Source organism: Sylvia atricapilla, chromosome 16 (assembly GCF_009819655.1).
Source record: "Sylvia atricapilla isolate bSylAtr1 chromosome 16, bSylAtr1.pri, whole genome shotgun sequence".
Classification (NCBI taxonomy): domain Eukaryota; kingdom Metazoa; phylum Chordata; class Aves; order Passeriformes; family Sylviidae; genus Sylvia; species Sylvia atricapilla.
Window position 1 is genome coordinate 6,640,045 of NC_089155.1, and position 20,712 is coordinate 6,660,756.

Sequence of the window (20,712 nt, forward strand, 5' to 3'; positions counted from 1 at the left end):
TGAAGATGATGTCTACCTTCCCTTACCAGGATCACGCATCTGTGATGATGGGGTCCAGTTTTCCTTTCCAGGATCCTCAATTTTTAGCTTAAGATAAGCTCACTTCCTTCTTTTATTTAGGTGATTAATACTTCATTTATATTCTAAAGCCATAGTTCAAAACCTCTTATTACAAAGCAGATCAAAGCTTATAAAATTTTGTTTCAAAGCAAATAATAATATGTATGTATTCTTCCATCCTACATGCTAAAGGCCTAAAAAAAGCCCTTAAAACTTATATTGTGAAAACTTTAAAACTCACATTATTCACTTAACAGCATGCAAAATATTTTTCCAAAAAGTCTCTTTCCATGCTTTTTCCTTTGTTTGTCAAACCTCATTTTTATAACTGTCCCAGGGCCTCCTTCCACACATTTCACAAAAACTACAATGGCCATTTTTTTTTTTTTTTTTTTTACCTGACACAGAACACCACCTCACATTTCACAGTATTATAAACACATTTATAAAGTTGGCTTTTCACAAATATTGGAACGAATAGTATATGTATAATTGTACTGTATTGTGTTTTGTTAATGAGAGTTTAGAAAGGCGATGAATGTATTTTCTGGAATTGCTCAGGCCTCTCTCCAAATAAAGTAATGTCCCCGATCTCGGAGAAACTCTGCCACAGCAAACCATCATTGATCTTCTTCAGGTGAGCCTTCACTGCAGCCTCATCCTCCTGTGAATTTTTTTGTCCCTTCCAGTATCTCACGTGCACTGTTAATCTCTGCTGCAATGTCTGTGGACATCATCCTATTTGCTTTGCACCTTGCCAAGAGACTCAGCAAGTAAGTCAGTCTCTGGATCTCAGACTGCAGGTCAGTGAGCTCCTGTTTTGTAAAATTGATGCGTTCCTTATCCAACCACTCTTGCACTTCATCCAGCCTCTTTATCAGCCCCTTCCTTTCATTCTCATCAATTTTGTTCATAGAATCAGTTAGGTCTGCTACACGTTGTAGAAGTTAAGCAGGTTCTCAATTAGTCCGATACTCTTTGTGCAGAGAGCAGAAGCTTTCAGTTTATTTTCCAGCATCTCATACTTACGGCATAGGTTATTCTTCAGAACAATGTTCTGTGCCAGTGCAGCCTGCAGTCTCTGTCTGTTAGACTCAATTTCCTGTGCTGGGCCTTGGATTTTCTGTTTCACCTGTTCTATCTCCTCCACCTGCCTTTTCACGCTGGAGCCATATCTCAGATTCTTTCTGATGGGTGTCTGACACAAAGGACATACCTTCAGCTTAACAACATCATCATCTTCATCCATATAGTGGTCAAGGCCTTGTGACTCAAAGACATGGCCACAGTCTTCAAGCTGCACAAATCGAGCATCTGGATCATCCTCAAAGCCAAAAAAGTCTGAGTGAGCTCCTCGTGGTCACAAACAAGGCACTTCTTTGGGCAGGGCTCTCCACATAATCCAACACAGGGATGACCACAGGGCAGCATCTTAGCACAGGGCACATTGCAGCGAGGCCTGTTGCACGGCTCAGAGCAAAGGTTGGTACACTGGTAGTGCTGGCACTGCCACTCACATGGCTCAGCACAAGGAACACAGCTTTCCCAACATTTCTTTTTGCATTTATTATGAATACAATAGTTCTGACATTCCCTCTGACAAGGAGGACATTCTGTAGCACAAGGCTCTTGACACTTGTGGGAGCAGATCAACACACGCTTGCATGGCCTATCACATGCCTTATGAAATCTTCCTCCAAAGCAAGTATGACAGGAACCTGAACATACATGACCACATTCCAGTGTGACAGAACACTTGGTCTGACATTTCACAGTCTCCTCACATCCTATGCTAGTGACCCAGCAAGAAACTTTCTGCTTGTGACCACATTTCAGTGTGGCTGTGACCTTTACAGGACAGTACAGTGTGCATTGCTGCCCACAGGAATTCCTGCATGGGTGTCCACAGTTTAAATTCTTCTGGCAAGGTTCTTGGCACTTAAGTTCGCACGTGGCATATGGCATGGCACCATCTGTGTGTGGCCACACTTAGCAATAGTTTTCTCTACCTTCACCATACATTTTCCACAGGGCTCATAACATGACTTTTGGCAGTGGTGCCCATCTGCACAAATTACCTTTTGACAAGGCTTCAGGCACCGGTAGTCTTTGTGCTCTGGGTCATATGGGTGACATGCCCTTGCGCAAACATGTCCACAATTCAACCTAAACTCACAGGGACGAGTACAGCCTCCCTCTGGGACTCTGTTGAAGTCTTCACCTCTAGATACCTGCGTCTTGGTTTCAGGGTGGTTTTGACAGCAAAGCTCCAATGACTGGCCAATGTGACCATTCTTCTCAGTGTTTGAATGATCTTGCTCCAGAGAGCAACCTTGCCAAGCATTCTCATGTTTCCAATACAGTAGACCTTTCTTAGCTCTGGATAATGCCACACATACCGATTAGGGATCTGCAAGAATCCAGGTCTCTCTTTGTTGCTCGCACCAGTGACAGCAGAATAATATCATTCTCCTCTCCCTGGTACTTATCTACTACATGAACCCTCACGCCTTCAAATACCTTTGCTGGCATGAGCCTACGCAGACAGAAGAGCTGTCCAGAGTAAGTAGTGAGAATGGTGATCTGAGATGGTTCATAGCCCTGACACAACAAGTATTTGCACAGTTCCACTACAAAGCGGGCCTCGTGTGGGTTCTGGTGGCTTTTCCCTTCCCGGATCTCTTGTTCAGGAACCTCATGTTCCACAAAGAAGACATTAGTTGAGACACCCTGAAACAAGAGGAAGGATGTCAGAGAAAGAATTCTAGTTTCTGTCACCCCAGCCTGTTTCCATGTCCCTGATTATGCACTGTCAGGAGGACTTTTAAGGAGTTGACTACAGTATGCAGGTACTGTGTACTTAGGTGGTTTCCTCTTAGATCTCCATAGGTTATAACAAATTCTCATTTCAGCTTATTGGTAATATTTCAGTATCCTAATATGAAATCAGTTCCTGTGGGATTTTATTCTCTATCTTTCCAGAGATATTTCTACTGTACATCTCCAGGTTACACCAAAGAAAACATGAAGCGTTAGTAACTTCTCAAAGCATATTCATGCTGTGAACAATGTCTTGTTATGGTCCTCTGGGAAAAAGATACTAAGTTACCAATGCACAAGGCTGAGCACTTGCCTAAAACATGCCTCCTCTGTTGCTGTAATGAAAACAAAGCAGCAAGGACGAATTCTTTTTCACCAGAAAAAAATCTAGGAATGCTAGCAGTCCGGTAGTCACTTGCCAGCTCATGCTGGGTAGAACTGACTGCTCACCTGTTCTAAAACACTATTTGCCTTGAGTTAGCAAGGGCTTTAATTTTTTTAGCTATTAACTGGAATTATTCTACCTGTAAGAAATTATTGTTCTGCCTGCCAAAACCCAGAGACTGAATTTAACAGGAAAGAACAGTTTTTGTAGATCATAGATCTCTGGTTTTCCAAGGTATCCATACAGGCAAAGTGTCCAGTTGAGTAGAATTTAATTCAGTCATCACCTATGTTGGTTATTGTACTAGGTAGGAAGATTCAATTTTGATGCCTCTTTGTATCTCAAGTTTGTTTTAAGGCCAGATGAACCACAAGATTCTCTTGAATAGGTTCTTGTAGAAGAAATAGGGTAAATTTTTGTGGTCTCTGAATTTGTGTGTTTTAGGTGATATGTTTCTTGTTTGTTGGGGTTTTGGTTGGCTGGATTTTGGAGGGGGTTTATTTGGGTTTCTAATTTATTTAACTAAATTGTCTTCTACAAAGACTTGATCTGAATTTCAAGATACCAAAATGATCTGCCACCTTCCCAGATAGCTTATTCTAATAATTAAATCTTCGTTATTAATTTTCTCTTGTCTGACTTCAGCATTCTGCTATAGTTTTCAGTATGCTTCATTCATCCAGTTAAAGAACTTTTAACTAATTAGTACTGGGGTTTTTTATAAAGACAGATTTACATAGTCTGAGATACTGTTATGCTACTTCTGCAACTGCCTCCAATCTTTCTCCCAGGGTATCCAATGTCTTGTGCTTCACAGATCCAAGGCCATCAGTGTAAAGCATAAACTTGGCTCAGACTTCTGGGAAACTAGCTCAGTTGTGACAGAGAGCTGTGAGCGTCTGCAGAAAAGGGCTATGCAACATATGCAAGGGAAGATTACAGAGAAATAATTGTTAATGGTTCAAAGATGCAAGAAAAGCATCAACACAGATATATGTTCTGATTAAGGTGAGAAAATACAAATCAGAAATAGGGAGTGAGTGTTAAGATGGAAACTCAATACCATTTAGGAAGAAGCAAAGACTGACACTCCTGACTGATACCCAAGGCAAGCATTCTAATGACTTACTAAATTCTGGCTGTTTTGGCATGTTAGATAATAAGTGATTACTTTATACTTGTAAGCTGCACAGATTTTCTTTGCAGATGTTGTTTATTGGTAAAATGCCCAAACGGAGAAACCAAGGAAAAAGTGTTGCAGTAATCCTGTCACCTATTTTACGCTGGAGTTTCACATATTATGCTTTAAGTCTTTCATTTAAGATTTCTTCCTAGCTTTCAAACTACACAGTTAATTTGTTCCCCCTTCCATTTTTTAATGTTCTTTTAAAGTGATTGCTATTGGATCCATTTGCACTGTCCATCATCACTAATGTCAGAAGAACTACAAATTACTTACCTAATTCTATATTGCACAATTCCTTGATTCAGGTATAAATTTCAACAACTGAATTCGACCTAAGAGTTTGAAATCCTTGAACACTGTATTTTACAGAAACTCATTAAGCTAGTAACAGGGGACAAAAACAACCACTTGTATTGCTGAGAACTCACTTTTATATTCTCATATTTCAGGACAGAGGGATGGTTCTCCAGCTTCTGGTATATATGAGGACTGATAAGTCGGGCAATTTCAGGGCGCATGCGGTGCTGAAACACAAAACAGTTTTATCAGTCTTGAGGAAGGAGCATCTATTTCCCTGTCAATATTCTTTTGCTCCACTGTACAAACACTGGCTGAATACAAGACTTTTCAATAAGAGACAAGAAGGGAGCACTTCCCAATCCCCACTCTCCCTCACTCCATTGCTGACACCACCACCAACTGCAGGAGTGGTAGTAGCAGAGTATTTTAAAAAAAAATCTCTTGGTAAGATTGTTGTACAATAATGCTGGTTTCAGTGCAAATGTAAGCACATTTATAGATAAAAAAAGCCAGCACTTCACCTTAACTACTAAACTACCAGGTGCCTTTAATACAGGACTGCTGGTGGTAGAATTAACTTCCCTGGGCACCAAAATAGATGATTATAGCAATTCAGCAGGAAGCAGCCTGAGAATTGTGCTGTTTCACTCTGCAAAGTTCTGGAAGTTTCAGTTGCCACAATAAACTGTGTTCCTTACACAAAAACATGAGAATCACTGTGCTATGGACAATATCACTAAATAATTGAAAATATGCTGGAATTCTTGTCTCTGTCAGTTTGACAGCTCCTACCACTCTTTTCAGAAGTAAGATGGTACATTATTTTAGGCTGCTCTTACAGTAGAAATATAAACCTAAGTGTATTACAAACTTAAAACAACCTAAATACAAATGCCATGAAGTTTTTTATAGCTCTTTCTTACTTGGTACTTCAGACAGACAAAGGGGAAATCCACTTTGATCAGACGTTCAAAGAGAGAGACTTCAAGGTTGAAGTTCTTGGCCAGGTCATATACATTTGCACTAGGCTGCAACTGAAAGAGAAAGGATAGGAGGTCCATGTTTTGGCATTTTTCCTATGTGTAAGTAGGACTTTTCACTCTCATTTTCTGTGACTGGTCGTTCGCTGAAAGGCCTGGATTCTTGCAGAAGTGCTAAATATCAAAGCTAGATACAGTCACAATCAAAGCACATCTAAAGCTGTATCAGTTAAACACCAGTCCTACAGGAGCTCTATTCTAAAACTACAGGAGACAGGGCCTCTGGTATCTGTGGAAGCTGGGGAGCAACAAGCTTGGCAATTTTCCCAGTGTTCGGTTCATTAACAGCAGATAGAGATTTTAGTCATGAAAGTTACCTGCTGGTGATCTCCAATAAGGATGAGGTGCTGGCAGTTTTTACTCAGAGTAGTAATGGTGTGAGCCTCAAGCACCTCTGCTGCCTCTTCTACAACGACAATTCGTGGCTCTATGTACTGCAGGATCCGTCGGTATTTTGCAGCACCTGAGAAAGGACAGAAGACAAACCTCAGGATATAACTACATTGAAGCAGTAAGGCAAGACTTTTCACAGAGAGGAGTAGGCTCTCTCAGAAAAGAATGGAATTCTTCTCAAGATTCCCCATTTCAAAACTCAGCTTTTTGAATTTTAAAATAGCACCATACCAGGGATGGATTCTATATGAAGAGTCATTAAGGAAGGCAGGTGGGGATTAGTCCTGTGCCTGCCTTTGTCCTTTTTTCAATGCTCTCTTCAGACAGAAGACACACTCAATACATTGTTCTACACACATAAATAAGCCTAATTGTCTCTCCAAAGGGGCATACTACAATGACCTTGGCGCTACCACCTCCAGAAGGTGCTGTGGGAATAGCAGCACAGGTATTAGCTGTGCCTTACTAAGACACAAGTGGTGCAGTTCCCTTAGAAGAATGCTACTCGAGACAGGGGGAGTGCAAAAGGGCTCAGAAGCTGCTCATACCACTAAATTAACAACTCTCACAACAGCCTTGTTTGCAAAGGAAGTCAGAGATTAAAAAGGCTCCAGACTAATGCAGAGCCTGACCCAGGCTGTGAAGCAGCACATGATTCTAATCTTTCAGCAAAAAGGTTCTTTAAAATGACTGGAAGCAATACAATACTGGTCTGCTTCCCAACTGCTCTGCACCTGTAGTTGTCATCCCCACAATACTGGCATTATTGAGAATGCAGAGATCTTGCTCCAGCTTCTGTTCTTCCAGTCTTTCTGCTGCTGCCTGATACTGCCGTTCATGTTCCAGAATGTGCTCTCGAATAAACGCTGGTAAGCCTTCAGCCAAAACCTGGGAAGAAAGTGCCATTATACACACTGCAAGGAAAAGAGGATGGTGATCCACAGGTTCTGAGTGGATTCAGTTCAAAACTTCCCCCATGTCTTTTGGGAAGCAGATTACCATCTATACTTAGTCCTGACCATGTACAAATGACATTGCTTCTCATGCAGTACAAGGCGAGTAAGAACAACCATGTTCAAACAAGAAGTTGAACAGATACAGGCAGAAACAACATAGCTTGACACAGCTTGCACACTAGAATGATCCTAGGAAAGACCTGCCTGACAAGCCCTTCAAAATAGCTTTGTCACCTGTAAAGCCTCCAGCGGGAGCTCAGGTCAAGTTGCCACACGTCCTGAATAGCATTGGCCTCTAACTCTGTCATTGCGTCCAGTTTAAGAAGTTCAGCCTTAATCTTCTGCTTAATTTTTCTCCTCTGGCTACGAGTTACCTAAAAAAAACCAAAACAAAACAAAATGAACCACAAAACAAAAAAAAAACAAACCCACAAAAAAACGCAGCCCAAAAAGCAGTTACAGACAAAGACTCTTTTGTATTAGCATCCCCTTCTTATTCTTTACATAGTCATACTAATGCATGCAGTTACCTCCCACTGCATGGTCTCCTGTTGTAGTTGAGCTGTTCCTTCTTCTTGGTCCAGCTTCATAGCCAACATGACTCTGGCTAGTTCATCAGCAGCTCTGTCATCTTCCTCTTCCTCCTCCAAGAGTTTGGTATCTTTTCATCCTCAATCACTCTCTCAGCTTCAATCAGGTCAGCCATCTCTGCGATCTCCAAAAGCTCCTCTTCTGCTTCATCTTTCCCCTCCTCCTCTCTTTCCTGCTGATCACCTGTGAGAGTCACCAGTCACATGAAGTATGCCACAGCCACTCTATCAGTGCAGCAATCAGATCACTACATGGAAATTAGGTTAATCTTTCCACTCCCTCACAGATCACACATCATTCTGTGCCTGTTGAGTAGCAGTGTCTCTTTTCTGGCACACTGCTTAGGTAAACACACACCACCTAAGAGAGCACGCATAGAGCATGTGGGAGGGTGAGTGTCTTTTTGGTGTTTGGTTTTTTGTTTGGTTTGTTTTACCTGGAATTTCAGCCCAAGTATTCTCTGCAGCATTCTGAGCGAAGGCAGATACACCAAGTCCCAGCCACTCCAGAATCACTGAGTGTTGTGAACCAATGTAGTAAAACTCAGCGTCCTCCTGATACAGGGAAAGTCAAGTCAGCCAGGCCTATTGCACTTTAGAGTCTTAGGATGATGCCAAAGCAGCACCTTACAGCAGTGGGAACTAGGACAAAGTCCCCCCAAGGCACCCTCCAGAGCTAGAAAGTCCAAGCAGCCCCAGATCTTCAGAAAGGGTACCCCTCCTCCCCTTCAGTTTAAAAGGCTTTCCTTTGGGTACTTGCATTTTTATATTGCTAAAGATCACTTAAAACCTACGCAGTTTAAAGGAACAAAATTCAAAGCCCTGTTGCCCTGCCTGTCTAGACTACTGTCATTTGGCACAGCTTGCTGTTCACTCCCTTACTTTCCAAGTAATCAAATGATGCTGAAAAGATGTATGCTGGGGAACCTCAGGACCATTAGCAGGAAAGGATGGTGAGCATGCACTGGGACTGCTTGACTCAGAAGACCTCTCTTACCAGAACCTTTATCAGGCTGGCCCAGTGCTGGGGCGCCATGTGCTGTTTCAAGTAGCGCTCATGCAGAACTCCGTACGTCGTGCACTCCAACCGCTTCGCTCCTTCAAGGAGCTTCTCCTCAACATCTTTCATCTCAATCACTATCTACTCACAACAAAGAGAAGGGAGGCAGCGTCACACTCAGAGAAACAAAGTGCACGAACAGCAGGACAAAAACTGACAGAAGAATGAAGAGGCCTAATTCAGCTTAAAGCAAGGTGAAAGGCCAGGTGTGGGGGAGGTTTTATTATGTCCTCCAATGCACAGGCAACCCAGCCTCAGCATCTCCCAGGAGGTCTGTACGTACATTTTCATAGTCCCTGGGGGTAGCCTGGGAAGTCCAATCTGTAGGCATGCTTCCTCAGCTCCTTCAAGGTAAATCTCTGCAGGGCTGCACTGCTACTCCTGCCCCCAACACGCACTATGCCATTTCTTTGAAATGAGAGTATTCCTGAGAATGAAAGAGAAGTATTACAACTGAAGGGCCAAGTTCAGTTTTCAGCAGAGGACAAGATATAGAAAAACAACCTTTGACTGCAAATCCTACAGTTGTTTGCTCTGAGGGAAGTTTTTTAATTGTGTATCAATGAGGCTAGAGTCACGAAAAATAATCAAACCAAAATGCAGGTTATTATGCCATACAATGAGCAGAGTAAGAGTTATAGTATAGTTTCTAATTACAGGTTCTAACAACAGAGGTTGCCCAGAGAATTTGTGGATGCACTATCACTTGAAGTGTTCAAGGCCAGGCAGGACAGAGCTTGGAGCACCCTGGTCTGGTGAAAGGTGCCCCTGTCCATGGCAGGTGGGTTGGAACTAGATGACTTTAAGGTCCTTCCAACCCAAACCATTCTATGATTCTACCATTCTGTGATTCTCCATCCTCCTTGTAGGGACTCTTACCTTCTAAGAACTGATCCAGTGCATGGTTAGTGTAGCAGACTATAAGGATGGGACGCTTCGGTTGAGTGGTTTGCCACACGTGATCATTAGTCAAGAGAGCCTGAACAATCTTCAAACCCACATAAGTCTTCCCTGGAAGACAAGCTCAGAATCAGAATAATACGGGTAATACGCAGTCTATGAGTGCCTTGAAACGTAAACCATCAACAACAGATACAAGACTTCTTTCTAGGCTGCCAATCTGGTCTGCACTAAGAGAACTGACCCCAGCGTTAACTAGCTTACAAAATGTAGATAAAGTAGCATGACACTGACTTTCTGGCCTGCAGTTGAGCAAGGCCACAGTCTGCAAGAATGTTACTTTTGGATAATACCCAGACCTGGACCATCCAGTGTATCCCCCAGCCCATTCTGATACTGGCATCATACATGACATTTGGCTGCACATGAAACATCCTCTACTATTGGAATATGAGCCACTGATGCTTGTTAAATTCAGGTACCATTCAAAAAAATTACAGTCAATCTGTAACACTTTATTCACACAATGGATCATGGCTGAATGCTCTCAAAGCTCTAACATTCTGTGAAGACAAGTAGGAGAGTGCTGCACAGCAAGAGGGACCATGTTCTCAAAGGGATTGAAAACTTCTTCACCCCAATACACAAGCACAGCCAACACTGCTGTTGTGTCTACTTGCATCTAGGTGGGCAAAGATCAGACATGGGTATTTGAGGATATTAACTGCCTCCATAGCTCACACTAACTGGTGACTCAAGCATAAATTAGGCACAGGACAAAAATTTTGGAGACAGTACAACTGGCTTTCTCTAAAGTCAATCTCCCTAGATGGGGGAATCAACAAGAACATCTTAAATTACAGAGCCTTTAAGCAAGTATTTCTCACCAGTTCCAGGAGGTCCTTGGATAATAGCCAGCTCCTTGGTTAGTGCAAGATTCAATGCCTGCATCTGAGACTCATCTAATTTCAAAGCTTCCATGAAAGCCACTGATTGGGATCTAGAATGCAGACACTCTTCAAGTTATCAAGGCACTTCTCTTCACATGAAGTCTTCACCAAGGGTGCAAGGTTGTAGGCAGTATCCTCTGTCAGGTATGCTGGCTCTTTCACCTGTGTATCACATTCCACAATGTACTTCTGGAATGGGATATCTCCTTCCCTCGTTTTCTGCAGCCCTTCTAACACATGCCGATAGGCCTCAAAGTAGGCAGTTGTCTCTACCATGAGAAAAGAGTCTGAGGGCTGAACCTCTGCCAGCAGTGGCTGGCTCTCTGCATCAAAACGCAGCTCCACAATCCCATTGCCAAGTTCTGCAGCATCACGATTAGAAACAGTAGCAAAAAGGAATGTTTCAAAGTGATCCTGGGACATGCAGACTAGGGATCCATATAGCAATCGTTTAGAATTCTGCCACTGTACAAACCTCAGTGGTTCTGTGTCAAACTGGACCTTGTAAGCAATACCAGTTGTAGTACAACGTGGGGCAATAATCCGTGCATCAAAGTACATCCTGATATCATCAAATATTTTCTTTCTCAAATTTCTGTCCTGGAGGTTCTGCAAAACCTCCATGATACCTTCCCTTAAAGGCCTTACAAAGTCTTCTCTCAAAAGTCGGAAGTGGGTGTCAAGATAAATACTGGTGCTTTCATATCTTCCAGAAACAAAATTGGGACGTAGAAAAGGTTTCTCATTACCATGTATCTCATCATATGTTGGATAAATGCTCATGATACGATAGCTTTCTTCTTGCCCATCTTGAGACTGCATAAATGTACATTTATCAGCCCTCAGTGTGCCTTCACGTCTCTTCTCCTGCAGATGCTGCATGAGCATCTGGACTTTATCGAGATTCTTCTCTGTCTCTTCTGGGAAGTCCACACCAAAAGCTCTCAGGGAATTTATGGATGCTGTCAAGACTGTCAAGAGAATGGAGATTTTCTGCACAGAGCTGGCTGGGAAAGTACTTATCAGGTGCTGAAGAAGTAAATGATGTTGTTGATATGCTCAGGGTACTCATGGCGTACAGCAGGAACTACTTCTGTTACCATGTCAGACACATACTGTGGCAGACAGATCTTGAGAAAGTTGGACTCCTTCACAACTCCAAGAATGTTGAACACTCTGTCTATCGTTTGGGAACTGCATGCTTTTCGAAGCACCTGGCAAATGAGCTGAACGAAATTGCGGTTCATAGTTGTTTGGAAAAGAAGTTTCTTCAACCCTGAACTGGAAGCAAGCGTGATGACAACTTCTGAGGGGTCTTTCTCAAGGAGACTTTCAAGGAATTTGTAGCTAATCCTTCTGGCTTGCTGAGGCTGCTCACCTGTGGCGAGCACCGCCTGGGGTAGCATTCTGGTAGAAATGAGGATTCTCCCGAGGTTGCATCCTCCTTGTGCTACCTTCATTTGCCCACCCACTCCTCAGACCTCTAGCTCCTCCCTGAGCTTGTCCACCTGGATACCTCCTTCCCCTGCCTCCATTTTCTTGCTCATTCCAGGGTCCTCTGGTTCTCTCATGGCCTTGTCCAAGCTGACACCTTCTTCCTCTGAATGCATTTTCTTGCTCATTCCAGGATCCTCTGCCCCTCTCCTGTGTTTTCCCCACCTTGATAGCTCATTCTTCTTCCTTCATTCTCCTGTTTAGTCCAGAATCCTGTGGCTTCACTGTTGGCCTGTTGACCTGGATTCTTGGTTTATTCTTACTTGACTGTGGAACTTTTGAATACAACCACCAAACCTCTCTTCTCTTTGCCCAAGTAGACGAGTACGATTATTGTCTTGGAGGTTTTTCCTCTAACTGAGGTGCCCCTGGCCTGGTACATTATTTGTTCTGTTTCTGCCTCTTCCTATAAAGCCAGTGTCCAAACGAAGTGCACGCCCTTAAAAAAAAAAAAAAAGAAAAAAAAAAAAAAAAGAAAAAAAAAAAGAAAAAAAAAATAAAAAAAAAAGAAAAAATTAAAAAGAAAAAAGAAAAATTAAAAAAAAGAGAAAGAAAAAAGAAAAGGGCATGCCTTAATTATAAATCAGCCAAGTTTACATAGCTGTGAACAAAGATGAGTGACCATATGGACCTCCTAGTCAGAATATTTCGAGCATTTGACATCAAGTTAAAAAAATATTGTATTTGCACACAGACTTTCAAATTAGTATCTCATTTGTACCCCTTTTTCTAACTGCTAAAGAGAGTGCCACGCTTAGAGTTCATTTGTGCTACGAAAACACTAAAAAACAAGACTTCCCTCCACAGAACTGAAAGCAGAAGTAAGGTGAAAGATTAAGTTTTTTACACAGGACAGCACTTCCTCCGGAGTTAGTCATAGGTGAAACACCGAGAGGACGCCATAGCTGACTTGAACTGGCCGTAAACAGCACCCGCAAAACAGGGAGCCTCTGGCCGAAATCCAGGAGCAGGATTAGCTCGGAGTAGCCATAGAGCCTTAGTCAGACTTCCCACAAGGACGCTCAGAGAAGAATTCGACAGCTAGCAGGAACAAATAGCAAGAGGCTGGCCTTCAACACATCACCGCATCATGGCCCCAAACAGACTCATAGGGCAAAAAAGGAAGTGGTGAAACAGCCTTGAGAGAAAATTTCGCTGTAGGCAAATTTCGTGTAGGCAGGCAGGGGAGTAGCGGATTCCCCCTGTACCAGCACCCACACCCAGCCCTCCTGCCCTGCATTCCCCGGGGTACGCTCACCTCTCGCCCCACCTCGGGCGTGTCGGGCGTGAGGCTCCCGACCAGAGCCCTCCATGGCCCGGGCGGGGCTGCTCCGGCTTCTGTTCCAGCTCTGCGGGCGAGGGCAGCGCTGGGGACCGTGGCGCTCCTGCGGCCGAACACGGGCGATGCTGCTGCCGCTGCCCCGCACAGCCCGGGAACCGCCGCGTCTGCCCCGACACCCACATGCGCTTCCCCTTCTAGTTCTCCGCAAAGTTTCACTTTCAGTTCCCCGCAAGTCCCGCCCGGTGGGCAGAGCCCCCGCCCTTCGTCACCGGCGGACAGCGCCCCCGAAAACTGGAGCTTCTCCTCCTCTCTCCGGCTCCCGCGGCAAGGGCCAGCGAAAGAGAAGGAGAGGGTAAGCGCAAATGACGAAAAACGTACCGCACAACCACTTATCCGGCGGCGGCACGGCCGCTTCGGTTTCCTTTCCCGGCATTGCGGGGCGGACGGCAGGCGCGGCTCTGCCCACCGGCCCGGCCCCGGCCCGGCGCACGCGTGTCCCGCGGGTTCCGGCTCGGGGCCATGGCCACGCTGGAGAGCCTGGGCCTGGTGGGCACCATCGCCGAGGGGGACGTGGTGCCCGTGGACTCCGAATCTGACGACTCGAGGATGAGGAGGTGGGGCGGGCAGGCGGGGAGCCGCGGGCCGGGGCGGTGCGGCGGGGTCGGGCCGCGCTCCTTGCTCACGGGTGTTACCGCAGGAGCAGCCCCGGGCTCCCGGCCCCAGGCGGCGGGGACCCTCCCGCGGGGACTTCAGCGTCGACTTCGTGTTCGCGGAGGCGGAGGCCGGCGGGAGGATGCCTGGACGGCGGCGCTGCGGCAGCTCCGCGGCAAGGTGAGGCCCGAGGCCGGGATGGAGCTGCGGTGCCAGAGGGCACAGCGCCCGCTGCTCTCCTGGGCTCCTCTTACAGCTCTCCTGTTGTGGTTTTCTGCCTAGAAGCAGCTACGACGCTGGATGAGAAGATTGAGAAAGTGAGACAGAAAAGGAAGCTTCAGGTCAGGGTCTTTGTCGTTGCTGAAAGACTGGTATGTGTTTGGCCATACCCTCAGCCACGGTGCTCTGGCTGCAGGTCATCACTTGGGCTCGGTTTGCTGCCATGGTGTGCTGTGCTGCTGAATGGATGAGGTTGCAGAATTATTAGCGATTAAAGTTACGCAAAACCATGGATTTATGAATGGGATCATAATAACAATCACAGACTCACAAAGGAATGGAGTTTCTTTCTCAACCTTTCTTTCTAAAACATTTTCGTGGTTTTTTCTTTGTTTTGTTTTGTTTTTTTGGTTTTTTTTTTTAGGAAAGGAAGCTAAACAAGCAAAAGTGAAAGATGAGGATGCAGAAGCTGAAGATGACCAAACCAAAAAGGAGTGTGAAGATTGCAGTAGGGATGAAGAAGATGTGGAGTCTGAGTATTCCCTGGATGATGAAAGTATCTTCACAAAAGCAGGTATCAGCAGTATACACTGAAATGGACAAGAATATGACACAGAGTTGGCTTACTGGAGAAAAGTTCTGAAGTGAAGTCTTGCTGGGAATGGGCAAGAACCTTTTTATATTTTGTTTGCCTTCTCCATCATTCCTTCTGATTTTAATCAAGGTTATTTTGAATGGTAGCCATAATTGAACTCATCCCTGAACAAGGATATTTACTTGGCAATTTTACTCCATTACATTCCTCTGCTTGTTTCTGAGGCTTCTGCCTCAATATCTGAATTGAGAACACAAAGTACAGGGTTACAAGGCTGAGATAATTCACAGCATCTTGTTATGCATTTAGCTGTGCATACTAATTCCTGTCACATTGTTCTTTCTCTGCAGATAAGGTCAAAGTGAAGGAAAAGAAGAGATCAAAAAAGGGAGAAGTGGTAAGTGTTAAAACTAGTCAAATTCCTCCAGAATTTCTTACTGAGGAATTTGCTTCGGTTAACAAATCGTAGCTCTAAAATCAGCCAGAGCCCTTTGATAACATGTTGTGTTGCTGCAGGTGTTATATCAGTTTTGTTGTTGTTCCTGTTTCTAGGAAGCAGAGAGATTTTTTGAAGATGCCTCTCAATATGATGATAACTTGTCATTCCAGGACATGAATCTTTCACGACCTTTGCTAAAGGTATTACCTACTTGTTTATTACATATTATTCTGAAGAATGTTATACAGCTTCCTTGCCACCAATTAGAACAAATTTCTCATTGCTTTGCAACCTCTCTGACAAGGAAATCATTTGGGAGCTGGTGTGATAGTCTTTTAGGAGCTGTTATTATAGATTAATGGGAACTATTTTTTGCGTCAATCAAAGATTGAATGTGTTAACACCATCTTGAGCAAGGCTTGTCACAGCGTGGTTGGAAGGAACCTTGGAGGTCATCTTGTCCAACCCTTGCTCAAGCAGGGCCACCTAGAGTTGTTCCCCAGGGACGTGTCCAGGTGGCTTTGAATAGCTCCAGGGCTGGAGGCTGCAACGTCTCTGGGTCCTTTGTGCTGGTGCTTTGTCACCCTTCAGGTGAAAAATTGGTTCCTGGTGTTTAGAGGGAACTAAACTATTTCAGTTTGTGCCATTTCCTCTGTCTCTGGGCATCACTGAACAGAGCCTGGCTCCATCATCTTTCCACCCTCCCCTAATAGGTAATAATAAATAGGTATTTATTGACATTGACAAGATTCCCCCTTGAGGCTTCTCCAGGATGAGCAGTCCCAGCTCTGTCAACCTTTCCCCAAATGTAAGGGGCTCCCAAGCCCTTCATAATCTTCATAGCCTGCTGCTTGTCTCTCCAGTATGTCCGTGTGTCTTGTAGTGATGAGCCCAGCTCTGGGCACAGCACCTGAGGTGTGGCCGTACCAGAGACAGAGGTTAATTGCTCTCCCTCCTTTGTAGGCAATCACAGCTCTTGGCTTCAAGCAACCAACCCCAATTCAGAAGGCTTGTATCCCAGTGGGTCTTCTGGGAAAGGATATTTGTGCTTGTGCTGCCACTGGGACAGGTAGGGGGTTGAGCAGAGCACTAGGAGCAGAGAATTAGCTATTCAAAAAAATTGATAACCCTTCCCAATTTTTTTTTTCAGGTAAAACAGCTGCCTTCATCTTGCCTGTCCTTGAGCGCCTGATTTACAAACCTCGTCAGGCTCCAATAACACGTGTACTGGTTCTGGTGCCAACACGAGAACTGGGTATTCAGGTGCACTCTGTCACAAAACAGCTGGCACAGTTCAGCAATGTCACGACTTGCCTGGCAGTAGGTGAGTGTTAAGTCACTTACGTGAAGCGTACAGCTCATTGTAAACCACATATTCCATGTATATGGAACTGGGAATTCTGTGTTGTAAAACTGGAGGATGTATGGTTATTATGCTTCTAGTAGATATGTTGTGGTTTAAAATCTTGCTTTCCAATGTTGTGCTGTACTTGTTTACTGGTTTCTGAGAAAGAAAATACAGGGTCATTTCTGGTTTTGGATGTCATTTTATCTGAGCTGCTTCCCATTCCTCAGGCAATTGAAGATTGAAATCCCTGTACTCTGCTGCAGTGTGTTCAAGGACTCAGCAGTCTGTATTCCCTCCCTTTCAGGTGGCCTGGATGTGAAGACTCAGGAAGCTGCACTGCGCTCGGGGCCAGACATTCTTATTGCCACTCCTGGGAGACTGATTGATCATCTCCACAACTGCCCTTCTTTCCACCTGAGCAGTGTTGAGGTGCTGATTTTGGATGAAGCAGACAGGTAGAGTATAGCAGGACAGAAATGAAAAACATGGCAGTTTTCTGCTTTCCTTTTTCCAGGCTATCAGGCTGTCCTTGTTGTCCTGCCTGTCTAATGTTTTTTGGCCAGGCCCAGGTGAAGCTGCCTTACCTTGCTGTTTTTCTTCTATGTAGGATGCTGGATGAATACTTTGAGGAACAGATGAAGGAAATAATCAGGTTGTGTTCCCACCACCGTCAGACAATGCTTTTCTCTGCCACAATGACTGAAGAGGTAAGACAAGCTGCTGAGAAAGGCACTGAGGCAGGAAGTCGAACGAGAGTTTGTCACATCTTTTACCAGAAATCATGTGGACTTTTTTTTCTTAACCTGATTTTTTAGGTGAAAGATCTGGCTTCCGTTTCCCTGAAAAATCCCGTGCGAATTTTTGTGAACAGCAACACAGATGTTGCGCCTTTCCTGCGGCAGGAATTTATCCGGATCAGACCCAACCGGGAGGGGGACCGGGAGGCCATTGTAACAGGTCAGTGATGAGCCAAGGCAAGCTGCAGTCAGTGAGTGACTGTGGAGCAGGCTTCTGAGAGGACTTTCTTTCAGCTCTGCTGACACGGACTTTCCAAGACCACGTGATGCTTTTCACCCAGACCAAGAAGCAAGCTCACCGCATGCACATCCTGCTCGGACTGATGGGCCTGCGGGTTGGGGAGCTTCATGGGAACCTCTCTCAGACCCAGCGGCTGGAATCACTCAGGTATTAGCAGGCTTAGTTAGCCAGCCTAGGCTAAAAAGAAGTTCCCAGTTGGAAGTTTCAGGGTGGAAGTAGATGGCTACATTCATTCCTAATGCGTTTGCTTTCTCTGCTCAGGCGTTTTAAGGATGAGCAGATTGATATCCTGGTGGCTACAGATGTGGCTGCTCGTGGGCTCGATATTGAAGGTGTTAAAACAGTGAGTATTTGAAATGCTGAGCTTTTTAATGAGGCCTTTTATGTTGTTTCCCCACTAACACTATTTCTTACAGGTAATCAATTTTACCATGCCTAACACCATCAAACACTATGTCCACCGTGTGGGTAGGACAGCCAGGGCAGGCAAGGCTGGGCGTTCAGTTTCACTTGTGGGTGAGGAAGAGCGCAAGATGCTGAAGGAGATTGTCAAGACTGCTAAAACAGCAGTGAAAGCCAGAATCCTCCCCCAAGGTATGTGGTACCTTTACTGTGGTAAAGAGCTGGAGAGAGTACACAAGGAATATTGTGGTACAGAGGGACACTAAAGGAGGTACTGAAAAACAAGATGGACTTCACATTAGCTGCCTCTGGTGTTCATATGGTATTGTTTTCAGATGTCATACTGAAATTTCGGGAGAAGATTGAGAATCTAGAGAAAGATATCTATGCAGTTCTCTGCTTGGAGCGTGAGGAACGTGAGATGCAGCAGTCAGAGGCCCAGGTAAGCATTTTTTTTAATATCTGGTGTGGTATAGTCCATTATGAGGTTACCCTAACTTACCCTAACAGACTTAAACTGCCTACTTTAGAAAGGGAAGAGAGGAGTATTTTTTAGCTACCATGAGCTCACATCTCTCCTGAATTATCACAGATCAATAAGGCAAAGAAGCAGCTGGAGACAGGAAAAAAAGAGACTGGTAGTGAGAATTTGGAGCGGAGCTGGTTCCAGACCCGTGAGGAGAGGAAGAAAGAGAAATGTGAGTCATGATGCTGTTGCCATGTTAAATTCTGTAGCTGCAGCTGGCCTCTGTGCTTTAAGTGGTTCTTCATTCTGTTTTTTTTCTCTTTCCAGTGGCTAAAGCCCTGCAGGAATTTGACCTAGCATTACGAGGGAAAAAGAAAAGGAAAAAATTTGTACAGGACACACAGAAAAAAGCCCAAATGACTGTGAGTTCATTTATGGACAAGTGGGACCCTGGGCAGACCATCATAGTTTTCCCTTAGCAAAGCTTCACATCACCAAAACTTGTATTTTATCACCTTTCAGCCAGAGGAAAGGTCACAGTTTGAGATCTTGAAATCTCAAATGTATGCTGAGCGGCTGGCAAAGAGGAATCGCCGAGCAAAGAGAGCCAGAGCCTTGCCAGAAGAGGAACCAGCAGCAGCACCAGCAGGTATACTTTTGTTTAACAGCTTACTTTATGGCACTTACTTTACTAGAAATAGGTCAATTATTCTAGTTTGTATAGAGGGAGGCACTGATCTTTGAAGAAAAGGCCACAAGTGCTGGCCCAGGGTCTGTGGCAGCAGTGATTTGCCTCATATGTAAGCTACTTGATGTGTTCAAGAGTACTGTGATGATGCTGTGGCCTTCCATTTACAACCAGTGTTCTGATTATTATTTGTTAGGTCCCAAGAAGAAGAAAAAAGTGTCTGTGTTTGACGAAGAGCTGACCAACACAAGCAGGAAGGCTCTGAAGCAGTACCGTGCTGGGTAAGGTCTAAGCAGGTCTACATTAGCGCAGACTGGAGTAGATGAGAATTTGTTTGTATCTCTGTACTTCCTCAAGGAAAAGGTTCTGAAATTGAGGCAGGGTTCTTTAGAAAACCACCTGTCCTACTGATACAATTCTGTGACATGTCTGACCTCCTCCCTCCCCTCTCTCTCAAAAGCCCATCATTTGAAGATCGAAAACGCTTGGGTATTGCCCAGCGCAGGAAAGGAGGGAACTTCAAATCCAAGTCCAGGTATAGTTCCCTTGACTTTCTTGTTCAAGTTTTGGGGCTTTTTCTCTGTTTTCTTCTTCATCTTGTGATTGTTTAAAGGTCCTTGCTAAAAGGTGTGTTGGTTCTGCTGTACCCTCTTATTGCAGGTCTGATGCTGGGGGTAATCAAGGATAGTGCCTTTAATAACACATTCCTTGGCTTCTGTCTGGGAGATCATTTTGCCTAGAAAATGCTCAGTGCTGCTCCTCATCTCTTACTGAGAGTTGAGCTGATGGAATAATATAATTTCTGTTGTCTTCTCTTTCAGGTATAAGAGAAAGTAAAGTAAGAACTGTTACCAAATGGGTAATTCCAGATGCACTGTACAGGCCCTGGATTTTGTAGTACTGCACAGAGACAACCTCAGTAAAATTGAAGTTTTTCTTCAAGTTGTGAAATAGCTCTGGGATGTTTGTCAATTACCTTGGTTGAAGACTGTGATAACACCTGTACCAACTCATGAAATAAAGGATTATTTTTCTTTTAATATGTTGACTCTTTTATGGATAGCTAGAACAACTGAGAGCTGGAATATGTTACATCTTTCTAGTTCATATAAGTAACGTTTAAGGCAAAAACTGAACAAAGTTTTGCTCATATACTTCTGTGATGTCAAATAATCAATAGAGCTGAAAAAAGATTCTTTTGGTTTAGAACGCATTTCTATAATAGGAAAAAAAAGTTTTTCAAACTACCTGTCACATAGATGGTTTCTTTTTTACCATCTCCACTTTCCCAATGTGGTTTTTTTTATCAGCCTTGTTAAATTTCATTCCTATGCTTTAATTCCTATAAGGAACACAGACCTTAATGTTAATTTCTGTCTATACAAATTAAGCCTTTTTTCTTCAAGCATGCTCTTCTGGGATGACCAAAGTGGAGCAGTAAAAAGTAATG

General features: G+C 44.2%; 1 protein-coding gene and 1 pseudogene across 1 annotated transcript; one reads left to right on the top strand and one right to left on the bottom strand.

The window, feature by feature from the left end:
• Nucleotides 1-617: 617 nt before the first annotated feature.
• Nucleotides 618-13,463, bottom strand: LOC136368687 (NFX1-type zinc finger-containing protein 1-like; annotated as a pseudogene).
• Nucleotides 13,464-13,906: 443 nt separating this feature from the next.
• LOC136368449 (probable ATP-dependent RNA helicase DDX27) lies at nt 13,907-20,302 on the top strand. The gene is given in 23 exon segments (XM_066330652.1): nt 13,907-14,014; nt 14,017-14,030; nt 14,114-14,204; nt 14,207-14,246; nt 14,348-14,414; nt 14,716-14,860; nt 15,232-15,278; nt 15,434-15,520; nt 16,284-16,389; nt 16,471-16,644; nt 16,973-17,123; nt 17,276-17,375; nt 17,484-17,625; nt 17,700-17,853; nt 17,968-18,049; nt 18,123-18,300; nt 18,444-18,550; nt 18,701-18,806; nt 18,902-18,996; nt 19,097-19,223; nt 19,459-19,543; nt 19,723-19,797; nt 20,084-20,302. Coding segments are annotated over 23 exon segments (2,268 nt in total). The 5' UTR covers nt 13,907-13,935; the 3' UTR covers nt 20,100-20,302.
• Nucleotides 20,303-20,712: the final 410 nt, after the last annotated feature.